This window comes from Coenobita brevimanus, chromosome 16 (assembly GCF_032717465.1).
Source record: "Coenobita brevimanus isolate Jiangsu-jjx chromosome 16, ASM3271746v2, whole genome shotgun sequence".
Classification (NCBI taxonomy): Eukaryota; Metazoa; Arthropoda; class Malacostraca; order Decapoda; family Coenobitidae; genus Coenobita; species Coenobita brevimanus.
The window spans coordinates 10691691-10715368 of record NC_136969.1 but is presented as its reverse complement, the minus strand read 5'-3'; the positions used below and the strand labels follow the sequence as shown (position 1 = coordinate 10715368).

Here is a 23678-nt window from a genome sequence, read left to right as displayed (position 1 = left end):
ATGGGTATGTTATCATGGACTGAGCATGAAAAAATGTTGCAACATATCAATATGTCATTGGGACGCAGCGGGTTAAGGAAAAGATGTTACAAAATCATCAAAGGTACTTAAATCAGGTCCCTTTGACAGATACAAGTACATGAGATCCCCTGACAGGACTTGGGGCTTACTGCAGAGCGATGGGACTTGGACAGGCATGATGGGACTCATTACACGTGAAGTCAGTTCTATAGTTCGTTCAGCTCAACTTGGCCAGATTTTCGTCCATTTGCAGATTATACTACGAAGCTCGATGGCATAATAAGGCAATGTTACCCTTTCCTTCCTTTTCAGAAGACTGCTTCATCACTAGCGTCCTTTTCAAGTGCTAATCTGTTATTTGCAGCAAACTTCTCAGTATACTCATAGAATGGCAATTATGGGCCAGCTTAAAACAAGATCATATACAGCATCTGTGAACCGAATACTCTTTGCTTTAGGGCATGTAGTAGCATCTCTTTCTCAGTTATATATTTTGAGCATTGTTTTAACTTTATTTTTTGCTAAGCCTTTTGTCTGGTTGTGGTTATTGAAACCAGTTTCTGTTGACCTGCACTTTATGTTATTTAATTATTCTTATTACATGCTGTCGTATCTTAGGTAAATTCCATAGTTTAATTATCCTTCATCACCTTTCAACATTGTACAGTAGTTGTATTTCCCTTATATGAAATTCGATCCCCATGTTTCGCATATACATCATCTGAACAGACTTTTTTTTTTTTTTGTCACTTTCCCTTCCAAATATTTAGCTCAGGGACCACGTCTCTTGAAATGACAAGTGATCAAAACAAAAAATATATTGAGTCAAGAAAACGACTTGTGAACCTTCTCACGAATTACTCATCAAGGAATACTGTGGTAAAGGTTAATCTTGTATTAATTATATCCCGACGTACATTAATTTATTCTACTGTTCTTCATTATATTTTACAAAAGCACATTCCAGGAAGTGGAGTTTGCTCCGGGACCATTTTTCATGGATATAACCAGAGGCCAGTGGATAGACTACACTCAGTTTGTGATTATGGGAAATTATCTATTTCTTGCTGCCCGTGGTCGACCTGAGGTGGACCCGTGGGGCTTCCTGCTGCCTCTTAGACCAAAGGTTTGGGTGGCTGTGATGACAGCACTGTTGGCAATATGCACTGTGATGCTGCTTCTGCCCTTTTGCATTCCCACTCATATGCAAGAACCACACATGAAAGATGCCAACATCTTCAACTGCTTACGAGTTAACTAGTGTTTGCCATGCCGTAGTTTACACTGGGTAATTTTAGACTAACTTTGGAGGGACTCTGAGAGATTACAATAAGTGAGAACGGCTGAGTTAATGTAGGTAGCATCCAGGCTTCTTAGCTTCCGAACTAATCAATTTTTCTCTGTGAGAATATTAAAAGAGCCAATACTTTCGTCCATACAGTTTCATGATGCTCAACCACGGTCTTGTGTTTGATGATGCTTAAATGCATTTCACTAATGGCACCTTACTGTAACCACTACTTTTGTTTCACCAACGGTGTCATTAACAGGCCATCAAATATTCTGGTGATCCATATCTTTTGTTTCACTAAATTTTGTCTTCCAGATATAAAGAGAATTAAGAGTCGGTGGTGGTTGGATCGTGTGATGCTGGGGGGGGGGGGGATGCTGATGATGATGGTGCTGACACAGCTACGTCAGGAACCTCATCAGAGACTTGTGGACGTCCTTGACAATACTAATGTCGGGTTAATTATTACTCCAAACAATCTGATCATTAAATAAGCTGAAGTGAGTGATTGTTTCTTCAGGACGATAAAAAATTAAGAGTATCTAATTGTCAGTCTATAATGCGATACATTAATTGATATGCTCTTGGTTAATTATGGCGTCAAAAAATAATAAGCATACCAGTTTTGCCTGAAATGATGGTTAAATTATTCATGAAATTCATATCATAGTAAGAGGCTGCCCTAAGGTTAAGGCAATTTCTGTCTGTTGAAAACATTTTTCTTTTTTCCATACACAGTTTCTCAAACACTATAAAGCAACGAATTTATTTATGAGTAGGATCTATGATTTTGATAGGTAATTAAGTTCCTGATACTATTTTCAGCCATTAGCTCATGGGCCATCGGTTATTTTCATATGTTTAATGTATAACCAAAATATTTTGCCAGACATATACACGTACTTTTTTTTTTTTTTAATTACTAAAAACTCGTCTTTCCAAATCCCATAAACTTATATCGTAAAGTAGCTAAGTTTTGATAGCCTTATTCGTTTCAGACTGCCACGTCAGGTCCACTTCATGAACTGGGAAAATAGGGACGAAATGAGTCTCTTACAACAAGTTCGCCGAATTAGCCAGCAGCATGGAGACCGTCGTGCGTGCAGCCACTCACGTCATCTTTGACCTGGATATCAACTTTACCAACATGCTGCCCAAAAGCTTTTCTGTCACACGTTGTAATATGGTTGCCAAGATTACTGGGATTATTTGCTCGAAAGTTTAATATCTCTTTGGTTACCTGCATTTTAGAATGCATCAGTGTATCAGTGCAGCACCAAGCCAACAACATATGATTTTTTGTTCGCCGCCAATGTATAATAGCATACACACACACACACACACACACACACACACACACACACACACACACACACACACACACACACAGAAGTTGTTGCTGAACTGACTGTCACGATAATCATGTAATATAAAGTTGACTTTTCTCTGTTGAGTGAAAAACTCGGGTGATTTAAGTTAACAGATATATGCCTTTGAATTTTCAAGGATCATAAGGCAAATATCTACTGTGCATTGAATATTTCGCGAGGATGAGCCATGAGAACTCCCCTTCCCTTCCCAGTCGTCTGTCATTAGTCAGAATAAATTAAATGTTATCACGGATACTACAACTGACAAACTGGTTAGTTCAAGGATTATATATAGGGAGAAAATAAAGGTCTTTGTCTCTAAATAGTGCTTTTATTAAAATAAACTATATGAGTAGGGCTGGAACTGTCAAGATGTTACGACTTCTCTTGTTACTATTTCCACTTGTAATTAGTAATGTCAGGCAGCAGGGAAAGACGCTGAAATTGGTGGATATAACAAAAATGAGGATTTCAGGGACATACGACTGTTGACAAGAAGGAAGGCGGTAATTAACCAAAAACTATCTTTAGACAAATGTAAAACGCTGTTCTGGCAATTGAAAATAAGAAGCATCTTGTAAGTCCGTAAAAGAAACACTTCAGTTTTTTTTTTTTTATAGTATATCTATGATTTTGTATTAATAATATCTAGTAATTCTTTTTGCAGGTCGTTGTGATTTTTGTCTTTCACGAAGCATCTATTCAACCAACCCTTTGGCCATGGTGACTCAGAACAGCCTCTCTTTACCGAGGATTAATAAGTTATAAGTGCCAAAATTTAGTGAAATAAATGATAATGTACTATCTATCTATCTATCTATATACATAGGCTGCTTCCCCCAAAGGAAAGGGAGGTAGCCGAGACAGGACGACTCACTCTCCATTTACTCATCCATTCAAACACATTCATTCGCATCTTAGCCCCAAAGGGGAGAACGGATAATGTACTACAGATAATAAATGTTGCTGTATAAATAATTCTTTTTTAAGATAAAAATACAAACCTAATAATGAATTATAATCTCTGTTTCATAGGAGGGCTTGGATAAATCATAAGTTTACTTAAGTACATACGGACGAGACCTCGGTACAGTATTTCACCTTTCACTTTTCTTAGCGAGTTGTTCTGCACATACAGACATGAAAGTGTCTCTTTTTGTGTTTAGATCCTACACAGTAGTGGAATCAGGGCTGTACGATAAATGGATGAAGTACTCAGAACACAACTCCAGCATGTGCAAGAACCAACCAAGGATTATCACCGTCACCACAATTTTCTCACTCACCAGTCTTTGGGTAAGCCATGATAGTAACTTCCTTCATTACTGAAAATAGGATAGATTTACCTAACTGTACCTTTTATCCCCCTCAATCTGATATTAGATTTTATCCTTACACCCAGACGATTTTATTCGGTTCACAAGAGATTTTTTGACCTGGGAGCTGAACATAGATTTCATTAACCCTTTTACTACGAGAGTGAGTAAGGTACACACACACACACACACACACACACACGCATATATATATATATATATATATATATATATATATATATATATATATATATATATATATATATATATATATATATATATATATATATATGTGGATGTGATAGGAAGCGTTAGGAGGAATACAATGAGGTGGTTTGGGCATGTGGAGAGGATGGAGGGTGAGAGACTGACGAAGAGAGTGTATGTGAGTGAGGTGGAGGAGGGAAGAGGGAGGGAGGCCGAGGATGAGTTGGTGGGATGGGGTGGAGAGGTATATGAGAGAGGGGGTGTAGGTTGGGAGCGGGGCAGTGAAATGGCGGCGGACAAGGCGACGTGGAGGCGATTTGTTTGTGGCCACCCCGAACGGGATTGAGGCGTCTGGCTATATATATATATATATATATATATATATATATATATATATATATATATATATATATATATATATATATATATATATATATATATATATATATATATATAATAAATAACAAAATACTTCACTGGAGTGAAGTTGTAAAAAAGTTGGGTGTATGTAATCGAGTAATGAGCATCTTTTAACATCTCGTAGGTAAATATACAGTATGTACTGTCACATTTAATTATGCCGGTAGGTATTTCGGATAAAAATAAGACCACAGTAAAACCCACCTTTTATAATTTAGAATCTAGATACGTACTTTTGACACTGCTCCCCCCCCCCCTCGTCTTCCCATGGTATATTGTTGGATCATAGTGAACTTGACTTTATATTTGGTACATTGAACTAACCTATGTTGAAGTGTTAGGCGAGTTGTTAGTGGGTGATGGTGAGGCACACGAGTTATGGACAAAGTTTGTGAATCTACACATCGTCCTCCGAGAACTAGTCTATACTGACATTATCTGAGTATAAGGCCAGATTAAACGTCAAGGCTATACAAGAATATGGGACAGTAAAATAATTGAATCCCTACCGTGGCCTCAAGATCAGGTCGAAATAAATAATTGTTTTAATAGGACTTCTATAGACATGTACTGTATATGTGACGTCGTAAGAACTGACTATGCATGTACAAGAGGTATTATTAGTTTAGTGCATTAATGAAAGAATTATTTCCCTACATCCTGCGTTATCCATTTTCAGGGCATGTTTGCGGTGCTTGGGTATGGGTTCACTGTGGCTGTGGTGGTGCTGGTGATGGAGCTGGTGTGTGGTGGAGCCAGGTGGGGCCAAAAGAATCAGGTGGCCATTTAAGACACACACCACTATCACCATCACTAAACACACACATCACCGTTGCTGACAAAGCTTTTCACATTAATTACTTACTTCATTTTAAGTTTGATAAGAAGAGCAGTATATACCAACATATTAAATGCATGCATAAATAATTTAGAATTATATAATTATATAATTATACAAATGGCAAGGTATAAGAGTTGCTCCCAGTATCACTCACAGCAGTGTATTCTCATAGGTATCACTGTTACGGTTTGTATAAGGCTATATATTACTAAATTCTAGAAGTTCGTTCGATTTTTTTTTTCTTAATACACTGCCTATCGAATAAACTTAGTGACTTTAGTATACATGTGCAACAACATTATATTCTGCCTGACAGTATCTTCTACTGTCGAGGGTACGAATATGTAATCACACTTGTCTGTCAGTGTCTGTCTCTCCAGGGAATTATATAACACTAACGGAAGGATCATCATGAAAATATGTCGACATGTCCCTAGTAACCCAGCTGATCTATTTTTGTTGATGCGTCTAGTTGATCTCTTGGAGAAAGTAAATTGTCATTGGTAGTGAGAGAGAAGGGGTAGGTGTTCAATGACTGATGTGGTGAGAGGGGAAGGGGGGTGTTTAATGGGTGGTGCAGTGAGAGGGGAGGAGAAGGTAGTCACTCGTTGGTGTAGTGAGAGGGGAGGGGGAAGGTGTTCACTGTTTATATAAGGGCCCCAGGAGGCCGGTCATCACTCAGAGCTCAGCTGTTGCTCCAGGCTGTTAGAGATCACATTCCAGCCACACCTTCCCCTCCTCTTACAAAGTGAGTCAGGTGGCACTGTGTTGCTGTTAGTCATATGGCACTGTGTTAGTCATATGGTGCAGTGTTGTTGTTAGTGATATGGTATGGTGTTAATGTTAGTGAGATAGTACAGTGTTGTTGTAGGTGATGGAGTACGGGGTTGCTGTAAGTGTTATTGTACCGTGTTGCTGTTAATGACATTGTACCTTGTTGTTATTAATCATGAGGTAACACGTTCCTGTTTGTCATGTTGTACCCCCACTGACAGAGCAATGTATCATTATCGGGAAGACGTTTATTAATCCTTAACCACCTTATACTGACAGCTATAAATCAAGACAGATTCCACCTTTTTAATTTTCTCTGATGCATACGTTTCAGACACCGAATATGAAAGCCCAGCGATCGTCACAACCAACCTCTCTGACCGAACGAAACATCTTTGCGCGAAGGTAATTAGTATCTTTTATTAACTTCTGAAAATAGTTAAAGATGAAGAAAGTTTCGACGCTTTTGAAGTTTACAGATCACTAAATTTCGGACACCATGAAAATCCATCGAATATCTCTCAGTCAACCGGAAATCAGCAAAAAAAATTCCGGCTACTAGCAATGGTATCTTTTGTTTTAAGACTAGTTTGTCATATTTATGTTGCACTGGGACTTGTTATAATTGGTTTCACACACTTTTCTCTTTGGGAGCACAATCTTTTTTTGCTTCAGACTTGCTTTTTTTGTTTAAAATTTGTTTGTTGTTGACTAACCTGTATATTTTATAAGGACTTGTTTGTTATTAATTTTTTATTGTTCCTTAGACATATTTTCCTTGCTTAGGCAGTTCGTGGGGCAGTTCATTTCTCCAAAGAGTAAGTGATGTTTGTGGTCTCAATGGATCAATTTTCCTTCACAGTCCATAACACAGAGCCTGAGAATGTGTGATAAAGCAGCCCGGTCGTGCCAGCTAACCTGTCTCTAAGTAACAACATGTCTCTTGCTTAGATATTTGTTTCTGTTGCTTAGGGGTGTGTTTCTGTTGCTCTGAGGTTTGTCTCTGTTGCTTGGATTTTTTTTTTCTGCTGCTCAGAGGTTTGCTCTTGTTGCTCTGAAGTTTGTCTCTGTTGCATAGATTTTTTTCAGTTGCTTAAAGGTTTGTAGATGTTGCTTAGAGATTTATTTCTCTTGCTTAGAGATTTGTTTCTTTTGGTTCAAGGTTTGCCACTGTTACTTAGATATTTGCTTCTGTTGCATTGAGGTTTGTTTCTGTTGTTTAGTTTTTCGGTTATTTAGAGAATTGTTTTCGTTGCTTAAAGACTTGTATAAGGACTTGTTTTGTTGTTTCTTGACATATTTCGAACCACTTTTGTTGTTTATAACCTATTGCTGATTTATGCTCATTCTTCATTAACCTGTTAATGATTCCCACATCTTTCATGGGGTAGAAAGATTACTTGGTTGCTTCGTGGGTCCTATTTGGGACATGAAGCAGAGAACCAGTGAAATTCTAGGCACAGTCCATCCTGGGCAGGCTTAAAGTTACGATCTATATGACACACTTTCATTTTGTTAAAAAGATGGGCCCCATTACGGTAGATACACTATGGATTCAAGAAACTACCGAGCAAAGTCTATGAATGAAAGATATTGCTCACCCCTTGTAGTCCAGGACTCAAGAATTACTACCAGTACCCAAACTTGCCTCCCAGAATCCAAAGATAATTCAGGATATTTACATATTGTCCCTACATTCAGAAGGTATTTAATTCAGAAGAGGTGTTTCAAACTGAATGACTTTTATAAATAGGCCTCATCGAATAGTTTACTAATAATCTCGTACTTAATAAAAATAATTCAGTAGCAAAAGGATTGTAGTGAAAATAATATCGATTTTGTGAAGGACTTAAACAAAAGTATCTACAAATCGTACGACCAACACTTCATGGAAACTAACCGGAAGGACAAAGTTCTATTATACATTTGATTTTTGAATATCTTTCTTAGTCAGGACATGGAAACACAGCGGCCCTCACGCCCAACCTCCCTGACAGAACGCAGCAACTTCATCTGGATGTGGATGGGGGGCCTGTCAGCGCGTGCCATAGCTAGGGTAACCGGATCCAGCGTCACCACTGTCTGCAGGTGGCTCAGGCGGTGGAAGCAGGAGGGACATGTTGAGAACAGGCGTAGCACTGGCCGACCTAGTAACGGGAAACACTACAAAGCAATTTACAGCCGTATTAAAGTGTTCCATCCCATAGCATTGCACCATGATAAGTTATATGTATCAGAAATGAACATCAGAGGAGTTCAAACAGATTTTTATTATCACTATGGATATACTAAATACCCTGAGCTTTACAGGTATTACTGAGTTTCATGTACAGTAAACATAAAGCTGAAGTACTCATAACCTATTCCATGAAGAGTAACTTTACAAACCTCCTCAGTTTTGAAACATTTCCTTGCAAACCATACAGACAGGCTCTTTATATCTGACAGGCGAGTGAACTGGTCCTATATATCAAGATTATGAACTGCCAACACATCATGTGCCATAGTTTCGTTGTCGTTCGTAGAAAAATACTAGCAAGAGCCAAGGAAAAGATAACAAAGTTGGCTTTCGTATAAATTCATCTGCGGGTAGACGTAGAGAATTGTGATATCTGTGCTAAATATTGTTTTCGTTACCCAAAGCAGGGCAGATCAAACACTGAATGATGTGAGGTATAAGATGAGAGATCTCATTTGTGCTCTCAGTTATTTATGTGCTCTCAGTTAAGTAAGCATTTACATCCCAAAGCAACCATCACGCTGAGATTTAACAGCGTAGTCAGTAAGTACGTGGCATAATACTTCCAGCAGACACTTAAGTCTTATTTTATTCTGAAAAACTATTGTCCATCTCTTTCAGAATGACAATGTATGTTGTTCTAGGTTAGAACAGTTATAAACAATCTGTATTTCATGTGTCATACCAAACGTTCTTGTATTAGGTTTTCTCCCCCTGTGGCGGGGGGGACACAATCTGGCCACACAAAGAGGTTGTTCTACTACTCTGCGGCCAGGCTGTGTTAGGAAGAATTCTGCCACTTTATTCCCTGCGTGTTGTAAAAGGCAACTAAAAAGGGCGGGGTGAGGGGACTAGGGACCCCCCCTCCTCTGTTTTTTTTTTTTTTTTTTAAAGTTCCTAAAAAGGGACAGGCCAGAGAAAGGGATGGGGGATTGAGTTATCCCCGTACCCTGAAGATTGAGTCTATGAATGTGCGCGGATGTAGTACGATTGAGGCTCAAAGGGAGGAGATTGGGAGAATGTTTGTGAGAAGAAAGTTGGATGTGTTAGCTCAGAGTGAAACAAAGATGAAAGGGAAAGGTGAGTCTGAGTTTGGAAGTGTGAATGGAAGATTCTCAGGTATTGACAGAGGAAGGCCAAGAGGTGTGGCCTTGTTAGTGAGTCCGGAAGTGCAGCCAGCGTGTGATTGAATGGGAGGTGTCATCGAGACTGATGTGGGTGAAAGCGAAATTTGAACGTGAGTTGTGGGTACTTGTGAGTGCATATGGGCCTGGTAGTGAAAGAGATGAAGAAGAGTAGAAGTCTTTCTGGAATGATGTTGATGAGTGTCAGCAGAGTTTTGGAGCGAATATGAATGTGGTAATGATGGGAGATCTGAATGTTAGAGTGGGAAATGTAGCAGTTGAAGGTGTAGTTGGTATGCATGGTGTGCCTGGAAGAAATGAAAATGGGAAACGAATGATAGAGATGTGCGTTGAGCGTGAGATACTGATTGGAAATACCTTGTTTGAGAAGAAAGATATTTATAAGTATACATGGGTGAGACGGGAGGGTGGAAGGGTTGTTGATAGAGCATTGACGGACTATGTGGTTGTGTCCAGGAATGTAATAGGAAGATTGTTCGATGTGAGAGTTCTGAGAGGGGAGGGTGGAGGTATGTCTGGCCACTACCTGATGAAGGGAAAGTTGAGAGTAGATAAGAGATGGATGAGAGCTAGGAGAGTTAGGTGTGTGAAGGGGTTTTGAGAGTGAGTTGGATAAGAGAGAGAAAATGATAGAGTATCAGGAGAAATTGAAAGATGAGTGGAACGAAGTGAAAGATCAGGAGAATGGCAGTGTGAGGGAGGAATGGCAGTTGTTTAAGAGTGCTGTGGTGGGGCATGCGGAAGAGGCGTGGTGTGAGATGAGTGGGTGGTGGTGCAAGAATGGGGAGTGAATGGTTGTGAGAGGAAGTAAGTATGGCTGTGGCTGAGAAGAGACGTGCATATGAAGTGTGGTTGCACAGGAAGGATGAGGTGTCATATGAGAGGTATAAGGAAAAGAGAAATAGGGCGAGAATGGCTGTGCGTGATGCTAAAGTGGCAACAGATATGAGGTGGAGTAGGTGGTTGACTGAGAATCAACAGACTAAGAAAATGTTTTGGAAGGAGGTGAGAAGGGTGCTATAGGGAGACTCTGGGAAGGAAGAGCCAGTAAAAGCAGAGGATGGAAGGATGTTAACTGATATTGATGCAGTAAGGATGAGATGGGCGGAGTATTTTGAAAGATTGTTAAATGTAGAGGAGGAGAGGGAGGCTGAGATTGTGGCAGATGGAAGGGTGCAAGAAATAGATGTGTTAGGAGAATTGAATGATTCTTTGATCACGAGGGAGGAAGTGCAGGAGGCAGTAAAGGAGATGAAAACACGGAAAGCTGCGGGTAGGATGGGTGTGCTGTGGAATGTCTGAAAGGTGGTGGAGCGACTATTGTTGACTGGTTAGTAAAATTGTTGAATGTGAGTTTTGTGCAAGATATGGTGCCAGTTGACTGGGCAAGTGCTTGTGTGGTCCAGTTGTTTAAAGGTAAGGGTGATAAGTATAAATGTACTAGCTTTAGGGGTATAAGTTTGTTGAGTGTTGTAGGTAAGGTGTATGGTAGAGTGTTAATTAAGAGAGTTAAAGAGGGTACAGAGTGAGTGATTGGTGATGAGCAGTGTGGCTTTAGGAAAGGGAGGAGATGCGTGGATCAGGTGTTTGCTGTGAGACAAGTGTGTGAAAAGTATTTAGCGAAAGGTAAGGATGTATTTTGGGAGTTCATGGATTTAGAGAAAGCGTATGATAGAACTCATAGGGAGGCTTTGTGGATTGTTTTAAGATTGTATGGACTTGATGGTAGGTTACTGAAAGGAATTCAAAGTTTTTATGTAAATAGTACTGTAGAGCGTGTGTAAGAGTGGGAATTACTTTGAGTGATTGATTTTCCGTGAGAGTGGAGCTGAGGCAGGGATGTGTGAAGTAGCCTTGGTTGTTCAATATTTATGTGGATGGTGTTGTAAGGGAGGTGAATACAAGTGTGTTAGGTGGAGGTCTGAGTCTGGTGAATGTTGATGGTAGAGAGTGGAATCTGAAGCAGCTGCTGTTTGCGGATGATACTGCACTGGCGGCTTATTTAGAGGAGAGATTGTGACAGTTGTAGATGAGTTGGGAAGGGTGTGTGAAAGAAGGAAATTGAAAGTAAATGAAAATAAGAGTAAAGTGATGAAGCGTACGAGGTTGGTAGGTGGTAGGAGGATGAATATAGTTTTGAATGGCGAGTTGCTTGAGGAGGTAGTGTTTTAAGTATTTAGGGTCACATGTTGCTGTGGATGGAAGAACAGATACAGAAGTGAAGCTTAGATTGAATGAAGTAGGAAAGGTGCTGGGAGGAATGAAAAAAGTGTTTAGAAGTCATTCGCTTAGAACATATGTAAAGAGAAGGCTGTATGAGGGTGTTGTGGTACCGACTTCATTATATGGGACTGAAACATTGAATATGGGTGTAACAGAGAGGAAAAGTTTGAATGTAATGGACATGTGTCTGAGGAGTATGTGTGGAGTGAAGCGTATGGATCGAGTGAGAAATGATGAAATGTGAAGGAGAGCTGGAGTTATTCGGAAGATGGCTGATCGAGTTGAGCAGAGGGTGATGCGATGGTCTGCACATAAGGAGAGAATGGATAATGAGGATTGGTGAGAAAGATAACTAGATCTGATGTGAGAGGTGTAAGGCTAAGAGGAAGACCACGAATAGGATGGATGGACTGTGTAAAGAGAGCGTTGGATGTGAGAGGGAATTCTGTTGAGCAAGGAAAAGTGGCTGTGCTGATGGATATGAATGGAAAGAAATTGTGAATGAATAAATGATGACGCAGCCCTGAGGGGATATTCTCCTGCATTTTGTCTGATCAGCTGATCACGTCAGGTGCGGGTAAGAGGATGGGTCCATTATGATGTGGCAGGGGTAAACCAGCTCTGCTGTCGGGCCCTGCTGTGGATGTCACTGATCGCACTGTGCAGGTAACCCTAGTGTGGTGTGGTGTGGTGAGGATCTGTCCCTTCTCCCCTTTGGGACTAGGATGCGAATGAATGTGTTTGAGTGGATGAGCAAATTGGGAGTGTGTCGTCCCGTCTCGGCTACCTCCCTTTCGTTGGGGGAAGCAGCCTAGGTACTGTATATAGATAGACAGATGGCGAAATTGGTATTGCAGGCTTCAGATTTGCTTGTGCTTTTTCGTATGGTGATAACCTATTTTTGTACTTGGCTAAGATGTTAAACCAGGCACTCTGATCTTCCTCTTATTTAAAAGTTTTCCCAGACGAAAAGTATTTGACATTAACGAAGTTAACGGAATAAATACGTATTTCTAAACAGTGTAAGAATTTTGGTTACATAATGGTATTGGAGAAAATTGCAGTGATATATATATATATATATATATATATATATATATATATATATATATATATATATATATATATATATATATATATATATATATATATATATAATGAAAATCATAATAAAAATAAAAATGTAGCATGGAATAAAGTCCATTTTCCTTCGAATATTATGTAGTGAAGCTTATCAGACACCCTGACGTATGTGCTGAAAGATGTGTTAAAAGATAAATAAGTATATATATATATATATATATATATATATATATATATATATATATATATATTGTTAGCAACCTTCCTCATCCAAGACATGCATATCAACGCAGAGAATATAAAAATGAACTCGCATAAACCACGCACTGATATTGTTTTCTAGTTTGTTGGTCATGTTCTTGATTCACAAATTTATGATCAACTCCCTTCCTTACCTGGTATTGGCTTTCGCTTCATTGGTTAAAAATTTTCCCTGCCTTCTGTTCTTTTTGGAAAAACATTAAATTATGAGAGCAAAAATTCTGGTCATCTATTTCTTTTCGAAGTATGGATAAAGAAAGAAGAGTTTCGATTTACTGTATGTCTGATATTCTTCAGGCAGAACATATGACTTGAATTACGAGAGGGATTAGATTTACTGTGTCTAAATGGATCAGGCCCTAGGGGTGTTGTGGTGGAGATTTGTTAGAAAAATAGGAGTATTATGATGGTGGTGGAGGCGTGCAGTAGTGGTCTTAACATATTTTTGGCAGTGCTGGGGGCATAAAGTAGCAGTGGTAGTGACGTACGTGGTACGAAAGTGTGCGGTGGTGGTCGTGAAGTGTGGTGATACGGAGGTGTGCGGTGGGGGTCGTGACGCGGCGTGGTGATCGTGGTGTGTTTTGGTGGTGGTGGTATGATGTTTGCTACTGTTTGGAGGCTGTGGCTTGTCCTGGGGGTCACCTGCCTTCTGGTCCATGCCCGCCTACATCACATTACAGGCACGTCGATTACTGTAAAGGGAAACAGCTAGGTAAAAAAAAAAAAAATTATTCAGGCTTTCAAAAGTGCATCACCAAATATTATCAAGTTATACTGCTTGAATTTAATTATTTCCGGATCTTGCTTTTTGCGACAAGAAATCCTGGTACACAGAATTCCAAGTCATTATGCGCTACTGGATGTTTCAAGCCACTGCAGCTCCAGCAAACTATGCCCTTTTGAAGGTTTGCTTATCGATAACTACACAGCTACTCGTAGTTAGCTTTAAATTAACTGAGCTATAATATGAAACAAACATAAACTATGCAGACTAACCTGACCAGTTAGCTTTCATTGATTCACTGAACATGAGTCTCTCCGTGCTTTCCGCTGTGTTACTTTTAGTATTATACTTTGGATACAGTCAAACAGTTTTAAGCAGCAGAGAGAAGACACAGGTAGATGAGGAGCTAATTTTGGTGCATAGTGCCAGACAAACACTTTAGTACCTGTGCTAAAAATAGTACTGTTCATGTTTGCTTCTATTCACCCTCGTATTTGTTAGACACGACCAAAGCATCAATGGGGAGCCGCCAAGCACTGGATGACATGCTGGCCATAGAGTGGTGGTCTCACTTTTCTGTCCTTCTGCTGACAGATGGCTCTCCATGGGGAGTCTCCATGACGCAGATAAGTATATACAACAATACAGGTAAAAACTGTTCAGAGCATCAACAGAAGAGTCTGATAGGGTTAAACGCTAAACATTTAATCAGTATTTATTTTACTATACGATACATGTAACTCACATTTTCGGTTTTACAACTTTTGTGCTGTTGAGTGAACAGCATAAATCAAAGTCTGCCCAGTGTCAATCAGAACTGTTACACTTGCAGCTAATATGCTTAATTTGTTGTTCTAGTCATCGTTATTGTTGGTTAATTGTGCAGAATAGGAAATATTAATCATTATGTGTTCTCCTTCAGGATCTAGAACACTTACATGCTCCTTGGGGAATCGGAGTGTTTGAGGTGAAGACTAGTGAACAAAACACCAGCATGACTTATGAACATCTCTCACAGAGTATAGCCACTGCTCAACAGGTATGTGACCACGGAGTGAAGATTAAAGGAAAGAAAATGGACTGTGGAGACAATACCTCAAAGTTCTTTAAAGATATACACACATAAAAACCCGTAACTGATTAACATTAGTCTCGTAGACGTCTTTCTGTTCCCTTCCTTTGTAGCCGGCATGAAATACAGAAAGACGTCATCAGGCTGAAGGAATCAGACATAAAACAGTTTAATTCATTAAGGATTCCTATGATTGAGCATTGTGTAATTGGAAGTATACTTGGCCTACAACCGAGAGATCCCTGTTTCAGTTCCTGGACCACTGACAAGATCTTAGGACAAAGACACACCTGGCAAGAGCCAGGATTGTACAGAATATTCGATGGGTGTAAATCGTGGTCAGGGGTAGTATTAGGGTCCTCTCGTTGTCAGACTATAATTTATCTTGGCATCATTAGTTTCGTGATATTCTTGTTGGCATTAGGTACCTGATATTCTTGTTGGCATTAGGTACCTGATATTTATGTTGGCACGATTGGTTTTGTGATATTTTTCGTGTTGGCACCGTTAGGTTCGTGATTTTTTTTTTTTAATGTCAGCACCATTAGCTTTGTCATTCAATTTATGTTGGCATAATTAGTTTTGTAATATTATTCAAGTTGGCACCATTAGCTTCGTGGTACATTGTGGTGCGTGACGATCGTGATGGTGAGCGATGATCCAGCCTTCCTCGCCGCCTTCGCTGAGTCCTTCAAGAGCCACCTCCTGCAGGTCCTGAAAACAAAGCTGCTCGTATTCACTCGCATCCCTCTCCTCCAACTCCAGACCCTTCCCCATCTTCACAGGACTCTCTCACGAACCACATCTGTCGTTGTTGTTGTGGGCGATACCTTGCCAGTCTTCAGGTAACAAGAATTATCTGTATACAGTTGTCAACATAATTACTGATCTATTGTAAGTATCGAGACTATAAACAATGAATTCTGAAATCCAGTGAAATGGTCGGAGTCTTTCAAGTTTTTCATATTGGTCTTCAACATCCCTCTGATCCGGTTGCAACCGTACGGGAACACAAAGTAAAAGGTCGATAATTTTGAGTATTGATTAATGGACACTTTGCTTTTTCATCAACAGTACCAAAGTGTTCTCATGGCTGCCATTCACCGACCAAGAATCCCGGCCGTTACAAGTGGCATCATGGACATTCGATCAACGTCTAACTTTCACCCATCTATCAGATCTTTTCCCCCAGAAGTTCTTACGGTAACCTTTGTGTGTCGGCAACTGTCCTCTAAGATACGGCCATAGATCAGAGGCAGTGAGGTGCATACATAACAGATCTTACATGGTCACTCGTATTGTTATAACATGCCCCAGTTTATTGAGTTACAATATATTAGAAGAGGATGGCTCAGGATCTGATGATTCCTGCTGGGGAACAGAGGGGACATACAAAAGTAAATAAATTAATTAATTAATAAAATAAGGACGCTGAATAGGTGAAATTTCCAGAATGGGCCAATTTAACCTTATTCCCACTATTTAGCCTTGAATACCCCTGAATGAATATAATCACCCAAGTAACATTGCTAGTTAACCCTATACCATACACCATCTTCCCGCAGGTTCCCTCACCGTCCTCACGTTCTAGTGACAGCGGAGGAATTTGTGTCACAGCTGGCAATTATAGTAGATGACCCGATGGCACCAGGGGGCAAACGACTCACCTTTGGGGGGGCAGCGGGGAACATTATGGAGATACTGTCCGCAATCATGAACTTCACGTAAGCTATAATACACACTTGGTTTAGTACATTCTTGGTTTGGTTGGAAGTATCTTGGTTCTATAAATTAACACTGGCTGGTTGTACAATATGTCATAAGCTAGTGAAAATAATATATCCATGTGAACTTACCCTCTCGACAAATTTTTCGTGTTAGAAAATCATCAGAGGTACTTAAATCATGTCCCACTGACAGATACACGTACATGAGATCCTCTGACAGGACTTGGGGCTTACTGCTGAGCGATGGGACTTGGACAGGCATGATGGGACTCATTACACGTGAGGTCAGATCTATAGTTCGTTTAGCTCAACTTGACTTAGATTTTCGTCCTTCTGCGGATTATACTACGAAGCTCGATGACAGAAAAAGACAATGTTTCCTTTTCAGAAGACTACTCTATCACTAGAGTCGTTTTCTAATGCTAACTCGTTATTGCAGCAAACTTCTCAATATGGAATGGCAGTTTTGGGCCAAGTTAGAACAAGAGTATATATAGCACCTGTGAACCGAATACTCTTTGGTTTAGGACACATAGGAGCATCTTTTTATCAATTATATTTTTCAGCATTTCTTTTTAACATTATTTTTTGCTACCCCTTTTGTCTGGTTGTGGTTATTAAAACCAGTTTCTGTTGACCTGCTGCTTGTGATTTGAGTATTCTTTTTACATGCAGCCGTATCTTAGGAAGATTCCAAATTTCAATTATTCTTCCATAGCTTTTAGCATTGTACAGTAGTTATATTTTCTCTTACACAAAATTCCACCGTCAAGTTTCGCAAATACGTAATCTGAACAAATATTTTTTGTTAGTTTCCCTTTTAAATACTTAGCTTGGGGACGACTTCTCTTGAAATGACAAGTTCTGAAAAAAAAAAAATAAATAAATATATTGAGTCAAGAAAACGACATGTGAGCCTTCCCACGAATTACTCATCATAGTTTCTTGTGGAAAAGGTTAATCTTTTATTAAATATATCCCGACATACTTTATTTACTATTCTTTATTATATTTTACAAAGACACATTTCAGGAAGTGGAGTTTACTCCGGGACCATTTTTCATGGATATAACCAGAAGCCAATGGATAGACTACTCTCCATTTGTGTTTATGGGAAATTATCAAATTCTCGCTGCCCGTGGTCGACCTGAGGTGGACCCGTGGGGCTTCCTGCTGCCTCTGAGACCAAAGGTTTGGGTGGCTGTGTTGACAGCACTGATGGCAGTATGTGCTGTGATGCTGCTTCTGCCTTTCTGCCTTCCCACTCATATGCAAGAACCACGCATGAGAGATGCCAACACCTTCAAGTGTGTGCGAGTTCTTTTCCAAGAAGGTAACTAGTGCTTACCATGTTGTAGTTTACACCGAGTAATTTTAGACTAACTTTGGAGGGACTCTGAGAGATTAGATTAAGTGAGAACGGCTGAGTTAATATAGGCAGCATCCAGGCTTCTTAGCTTCCGAACTAGTCGATTTTTCTCTGTGAGAATACAAAAAGAGCCAATAGTTTCGTCCATATAGTTTCATGATGCTCAACCACGGTCTTGTGTTAGATGATGCTTAAATTCATCCCAATATAGGCAGCTTACTGTAACGTTTACCTGCCCTTCACCAAAGCTTCCAGAAACAGGCCATCAAATATTTTGGTGATCCATATATTTTGCTAGACTAAATTTTGTCTTCCAGATATAAAAAGAACTAAGAGTCGGTGGTGGTGGGATCGTGTGTTGCTAGGGGTGTGGATGCTGATGATGGTGGTGCTGACACAGAGTTACGTCGGCAACCTCATGTCCCTTCTGGCAGTCAGATACATAGACCAACCCTATCAGAGACTTGAGGACGTCCTTGACAACTCTGATGTTGGGATAATTGTTGTTCCAAACACTTTGATCATTAAATATATTGAAGTGAGTGGTTGTTTCTTCAGGACGATAAAAATTAAGAGTATCTAATTGGCTGTCCATAATGCGATAGTTTATCTGATATGCTGTTAGTCAGAAAATAAGTATACCAGTATTGCCGGAAATAGTTAAATTATTCATGAAATTCATATCATAGTAAGAGGATGCTCTAAGGTTAAGGCAATTTCTTTCTATTGATTTTTTTTTTTTTTTGCCATGTACAATTCCTCAAGCCCTATAAAGCAGCAAATTAATTTATGAGTAGGATCCATGATTTTGATAGGTAATTAAGTTCATGATGCTATTTTCAGCCATTAGCTCTTTCGTCATCAGTTATTTTGATATGTCTGATGTATAACCAAAATTTTCTGCCAGATATTATACCTTTTTTCTTTTTTATCCGAATTACTAAAAACTCGTCTTTCCAAATCCCATAAACTTATATCGTAAAGTAGGTAAGTTTTGATAGCCTTATTCGTTTCAGACTGCCACGTCAGGTCCACTTCATGAACTGGGGAAACTGATAGGGACGAAACGAGTCTCCTACAACAAGTTCGCCGAATTAGCCAACAGCATGGAGACCGTCGTGCGTGCAGCCACTCACGTCATCTTTGACCTGGATATCAACTTTACCAACATGCTGCCCAAAAGCTTTTCTCTCACAGGTTGTAATATGGTTGCCAAGATTACTGGGATTATGTACTCGAACGTTTAATATCTTTTTGGTTATCTGTATTTTAGAATGCATTAGTGCATCATAGCAGCACTAAGCCAAAAATTATGTGAATTTTTGTTCGACGCCAATCTATAATAGCACACACAGACACACACACACACACACACACAGACACACACACAGACACACACACACACACACACACACACACACACACACACACACACACGCACAGAGAGAGAGAGAGAGAGAGAGAGAGAGAGAAGCTATTCTTGAACTGGTTTTGTCACGTTAATCATGTAATATAATTTTGACTAATACTAAGACTTTTCTCAGCTGAGTAAAAAAGTCAGGTTATTAAAGTTAACAGATTTATGCCTTTGAATTTTCTAGGATCTTAAGGCAAATATCTACTATGCATTGAATATTTCACGAGGTGAAACTATGAGAACTCCCCTTCCCTTCCCAGTCGTGTGTCATCGGTTAGAATAAATTAAATGTTGTCAGTGCTACTACGCCAGACAAACTGGTTAATTCAAGGGTCATATAGAGGGAGAAAATAAAGGTCTTTACCTCTAAATGGTGCATTTATTAAAATATGCTATATGAGTAGTGTTGGAACTGTCAAGATGTTACGACTCCTCTTGTTACAATTTCCACTTGTAATAAATAATGCCAGGCAGCAGAGAAAGACACTGACACTGACGGATATAACAGAAATGAGGATTTCAGGGACATACGACTGTTGACAAGAGGCAAGGTGGTAATTAACCAAAAACTATTCTTAGACAAATGTGAAACACTGCTCTGGCATTTGAAAATAAGAAGCATCTTGTATGTTCGTACAAGGAACACGTCAATAGTTTTCTAATAATATATCTAGCTTTTGTATTAATATCTCGTAATTCTTTTTGCAGGTCGTTGTGATTTTTACCTTTCAAGGAGCGTCTACGCAACCAACCCTCTGGGCATGGTGACTCAGAAGAACAGCCTCTTTTTACCGAGGATAAATAAGTTGTAAGTGCCCCAGTTTAGTGAAATAAATGATAATGTGCTACAGATTATAATTGTTGCTGTATAATTCTTAAAAAAATAAAAATAAAGATAAAAAGGTAACAAATATATATAATCTGGTCCGTTTCACATTAGGGCTTTGGGTATATGATAAATTTACATAAATACATACATTCATACCCAGAGATGTCTTGGACAAACAGACGAGAGCTCAGTATTTCGCCTTTCAATTTTCTTAGCGAGTTTTTCTCCACATACAGACATATAACTGTCTTTTCTTGTGTTTAGATCCTACACGTTGGTGGAATCAGGGCTGTACGATCAATGGATGAAGTACTCAGAACCCAACTCCATCATGTGCAAGAACCCACCCAGGATCATCACCGTCACCACCATTCTCTCACTCACCAGTCTTTGGGTAAGCCATGATAGTAACTTCCTTCATTACTGAAAATGGGACAGATTTACCTCACTGTACCTTTTATCCCCCTCGATCTGATATTGCATTTTATCATTACACCCAGACGATTTTATTCGGTTCATGAGGGATTTTTTTTTTTTTTATCTGGGAGGCTAAACATAGCTTTCATTGACCCTTTTACTACGAGAGTAAGGTTAATAAATAAATAACAAAATACTTCATTGGAGTATAGCGGTGAAAAACTTAGGTGTATGTAATCGAGTAATGAGCATCTTTTATTATCTCGTAAGCAACGTTGGGTCTGGTTAGTACTTGGATGGGTGACCGCCTGGGAACACCAGATGCTGTTGGCATCCCTACGTGTCAAGTGGGGTTGGTGGAGGATTAGTGCCCCTCCCTGTAAAACAATTAACTCTAAGCCCTTGGCCACCCCATTTGGGATACATGGCGTCTGGCAATGAATGAATGAATGAGGTAAGTATGTACTGTGTCAACTATAATTTTGCATGTAGATACTTCGGATTAAAAATAAAAGACCACAGTACAACATGTCTTTTATAATTAAGAAGCTAGTACGTACTTTGGACACTACCCCCCCTCCCCCATCTTCCCATCGAATATTTTTGGATCATAGTGAACTTGACTTCATATCTGCAGAATTGCTAAGTTGAAATGTAAGGACAGTTGTCGGTGGATGCCCGAGAGACACACGAGTTATGGGCAAAATTTATGAGTCTCTACATCATCCTCCGAGGACTAGTCTATACTGACATAAGCTGAGTGTAAGGGTAGAGTATACGTCAGGCTATACAAGAGTATGGGATAGCAGAAAAAAAAATTAAGCCCTATCGTGGCCTTAAGATCAGTTTGAAATAAATATTTTAATGAGTCTTTTATAGACATATATGTGTGACGTCCCAAGAACTGACTACACATGAAAAAGGGGTATTATTAGTTTAGTCCATTAATTACTGTCCCACATCAGGCGTTATCCATTTTCAGGGCATGTTTGCGGTGTTTGGGTGTGGGTTGACAGTGGCTGTAGTGGTGCTGGTGATGGAGCGGGTGTGTGGTGGAGCCAGGTTGGGCCAAAATGGTCAAGTGTCTATTTAAGACACACAACACTATCACCATCACTACCCACATACATCACCGTTGCTGACAACGCTCTCCATATGAATTACATACTTCATTTTAAGTTTGATAAGGAAAGCAGTGCATACTAATCAGTTAAATGAATTCATAAATAATTTAGAATTATAAATAAAATTAAACAAATGGCAAAGTATAAGAATTGCTTCCTGTATCACCCAACGCAGTGTATTCTCATGGGTATCACTTTTACCGTTTTTGTAAGAATCTGTATTAATAAAGCTTAGATTTAGTTTTTTTTTTCTTAATCCTCTGCCTATGGAGTAAAGTTTGTGGCCTAAGTATACAGGAGCAGCAACATTATATTCAGGGTGACAGTATCTTCTACCGTCGAGGGTGGGGCTATGGTGTCACATTTCTCTGTGTCTAATGGAGGGATCATCATGAAAATATGTGGACATGTCCCCAGCAACCCAGTTGATCTATTTCTTTTAGCTGATCTGTCTAGCTGATCTCTTGGAGAAGGTAAATTGTCATTGGATAGTGAGAGTGGAGGTGGATGTGTTCACTGACTGATGTGGTGAGAGGGGAGCGGCGGGTGTTCACTGACTGATGTGGTGAGAGGGGAGGCGAAGGTACTCACTGTTTATATAATGACCCCAGGAGGCCGGTCACCACTCAGAGCTCCGCTGTTGCTTCTGTAATGCCACAAGAGTCAAAACATGAAAGTCATGTAAGTTAAGGCTTTAGTACGTAAGCTATACATTTGTAAGTGTTTACCCCAATCCATTCTAGGCTTAAGATATAGAAACATGCTTGTACCTAGTAGTTAATACATGTTCTCTTTATTATTATTTCTGTAGCTGTAAGATCATAAATCTCATTTATGCTGTGCTAGTCCTTAAGAATATTTGTACATATTGTAGGTGAAGCTTTGCTGGAGGCATATGTCGGGTATTTGAGTGGCGTATCGTCTGTACTCATTTTCCATTAAATCAGATCTGATGCAATCATAGTAAAGTCATAATGTTGTCGATTAACACGCTTATAGAAGAAATAATGTCGTATAGAGGGGGAAGCCGTTAAAAATTTTAGTTAGCTAGTACCCGAGGACATGACGTAATAGTTGGGTAATGTATTCCTCCGCCGAGAGGATGCTAGCGACCGCTGTTGATTCAACTTACGACTCTTTGTGTGGGATAATTAGAATAACTAAATTTTCCCTGTCAGATTGAGAGTAAAGAAAATTAATATCTGCATCCGTTCAGAATCAGAAGTTTAGAATTGTGACCCTCACATGGGGTAAAGCAAAAGTACCCTACACGTCATCCAAGTCGCTTAGTTTACCGCTTGAAGAGTAGCAGAGGGAGTGTTAGCCAGCTCCTGACCCACTCTCAGTTTTGTCTCCGTGCCACGTACAGGTGAGTTTCATTACTCTGTTTTCTTCCCTTCCCCATTGTTCATACTGGCGTTGTAAAAGTTCATTGATATTATGTGTGCCGTTGTGACCTAAGTTGTAGTGAGACTGACTCTCAGTTTTGTCTCTGTGCCACGTACAGATGCTGTGAAAACGCCACCTCAAAAACTTCCTCTAACCGCCATATTGCAACTGCCCTAGCAAAGTTCGTTAGGATTTACATTGTGCACTCACCATTTACACAAAACACATTGATTAGTTCTTTTGATTATGTAATTGTTTAGTGAATTTATCTTGTGAAAGGAGAATAGTCGTGATTTTTCTTTTGGTATATAGTGTATCGATGGAGTTGGGTGTAACGTTTCTGCTGGGCACGGCCTAGAGCTCTCCCGCACCAGGTGAGCTCGGAGAGCACCCTAAGTCCCCAAGGCAAACTCGCTCGC

General features: G+C 39.6%; 2 protein-coding genes across 2 annotated transcripts in view; both read left to right on the top strand.

The window, feature by feature from the left end:
• LOC145390961 (putative glutamate receptor) overlaps positions 1-23678 on the top strand; it is a 218727-nt gene that overhangs the window by 29144 nt on the left and 165905 nt on the right. The window contains exons 3-4 of the mRNA XM_080265698.1: positions 16908-16998; positions 17747-18047. Of these exons, the coding sequence (XP_080121824.1) occupies positions 16908-16998; positions 17747-18047 (392 nt within the window). The remainder of the gene's footprint in view (positions 1-16907; positions 16999-17746; positions 18048-23678) is intronic.
• Positions 18466-23678, top strand: part of LOC145390860 (uncharacterized) — a 66775-nt gene continuing 61562 nt past the window's right edge. Inside the window, exons 1-4 of the mRNA XM_080265600.1 lie at positions 18466-18621; positions 19100-19280; positions 20209-20308; positions 20594-20723. Of these exons, the coding sequence (XP_080121726.1) occupies positions 18466-18621; positions 19100-19280; positions 20209-20308; positions 20594-20723 (567 nt within the window). The remainder of the gene's footprint in view (positions 18622-19099; positions 19281-20208; positions 20309-20593; positions 20724-23678) is intronic.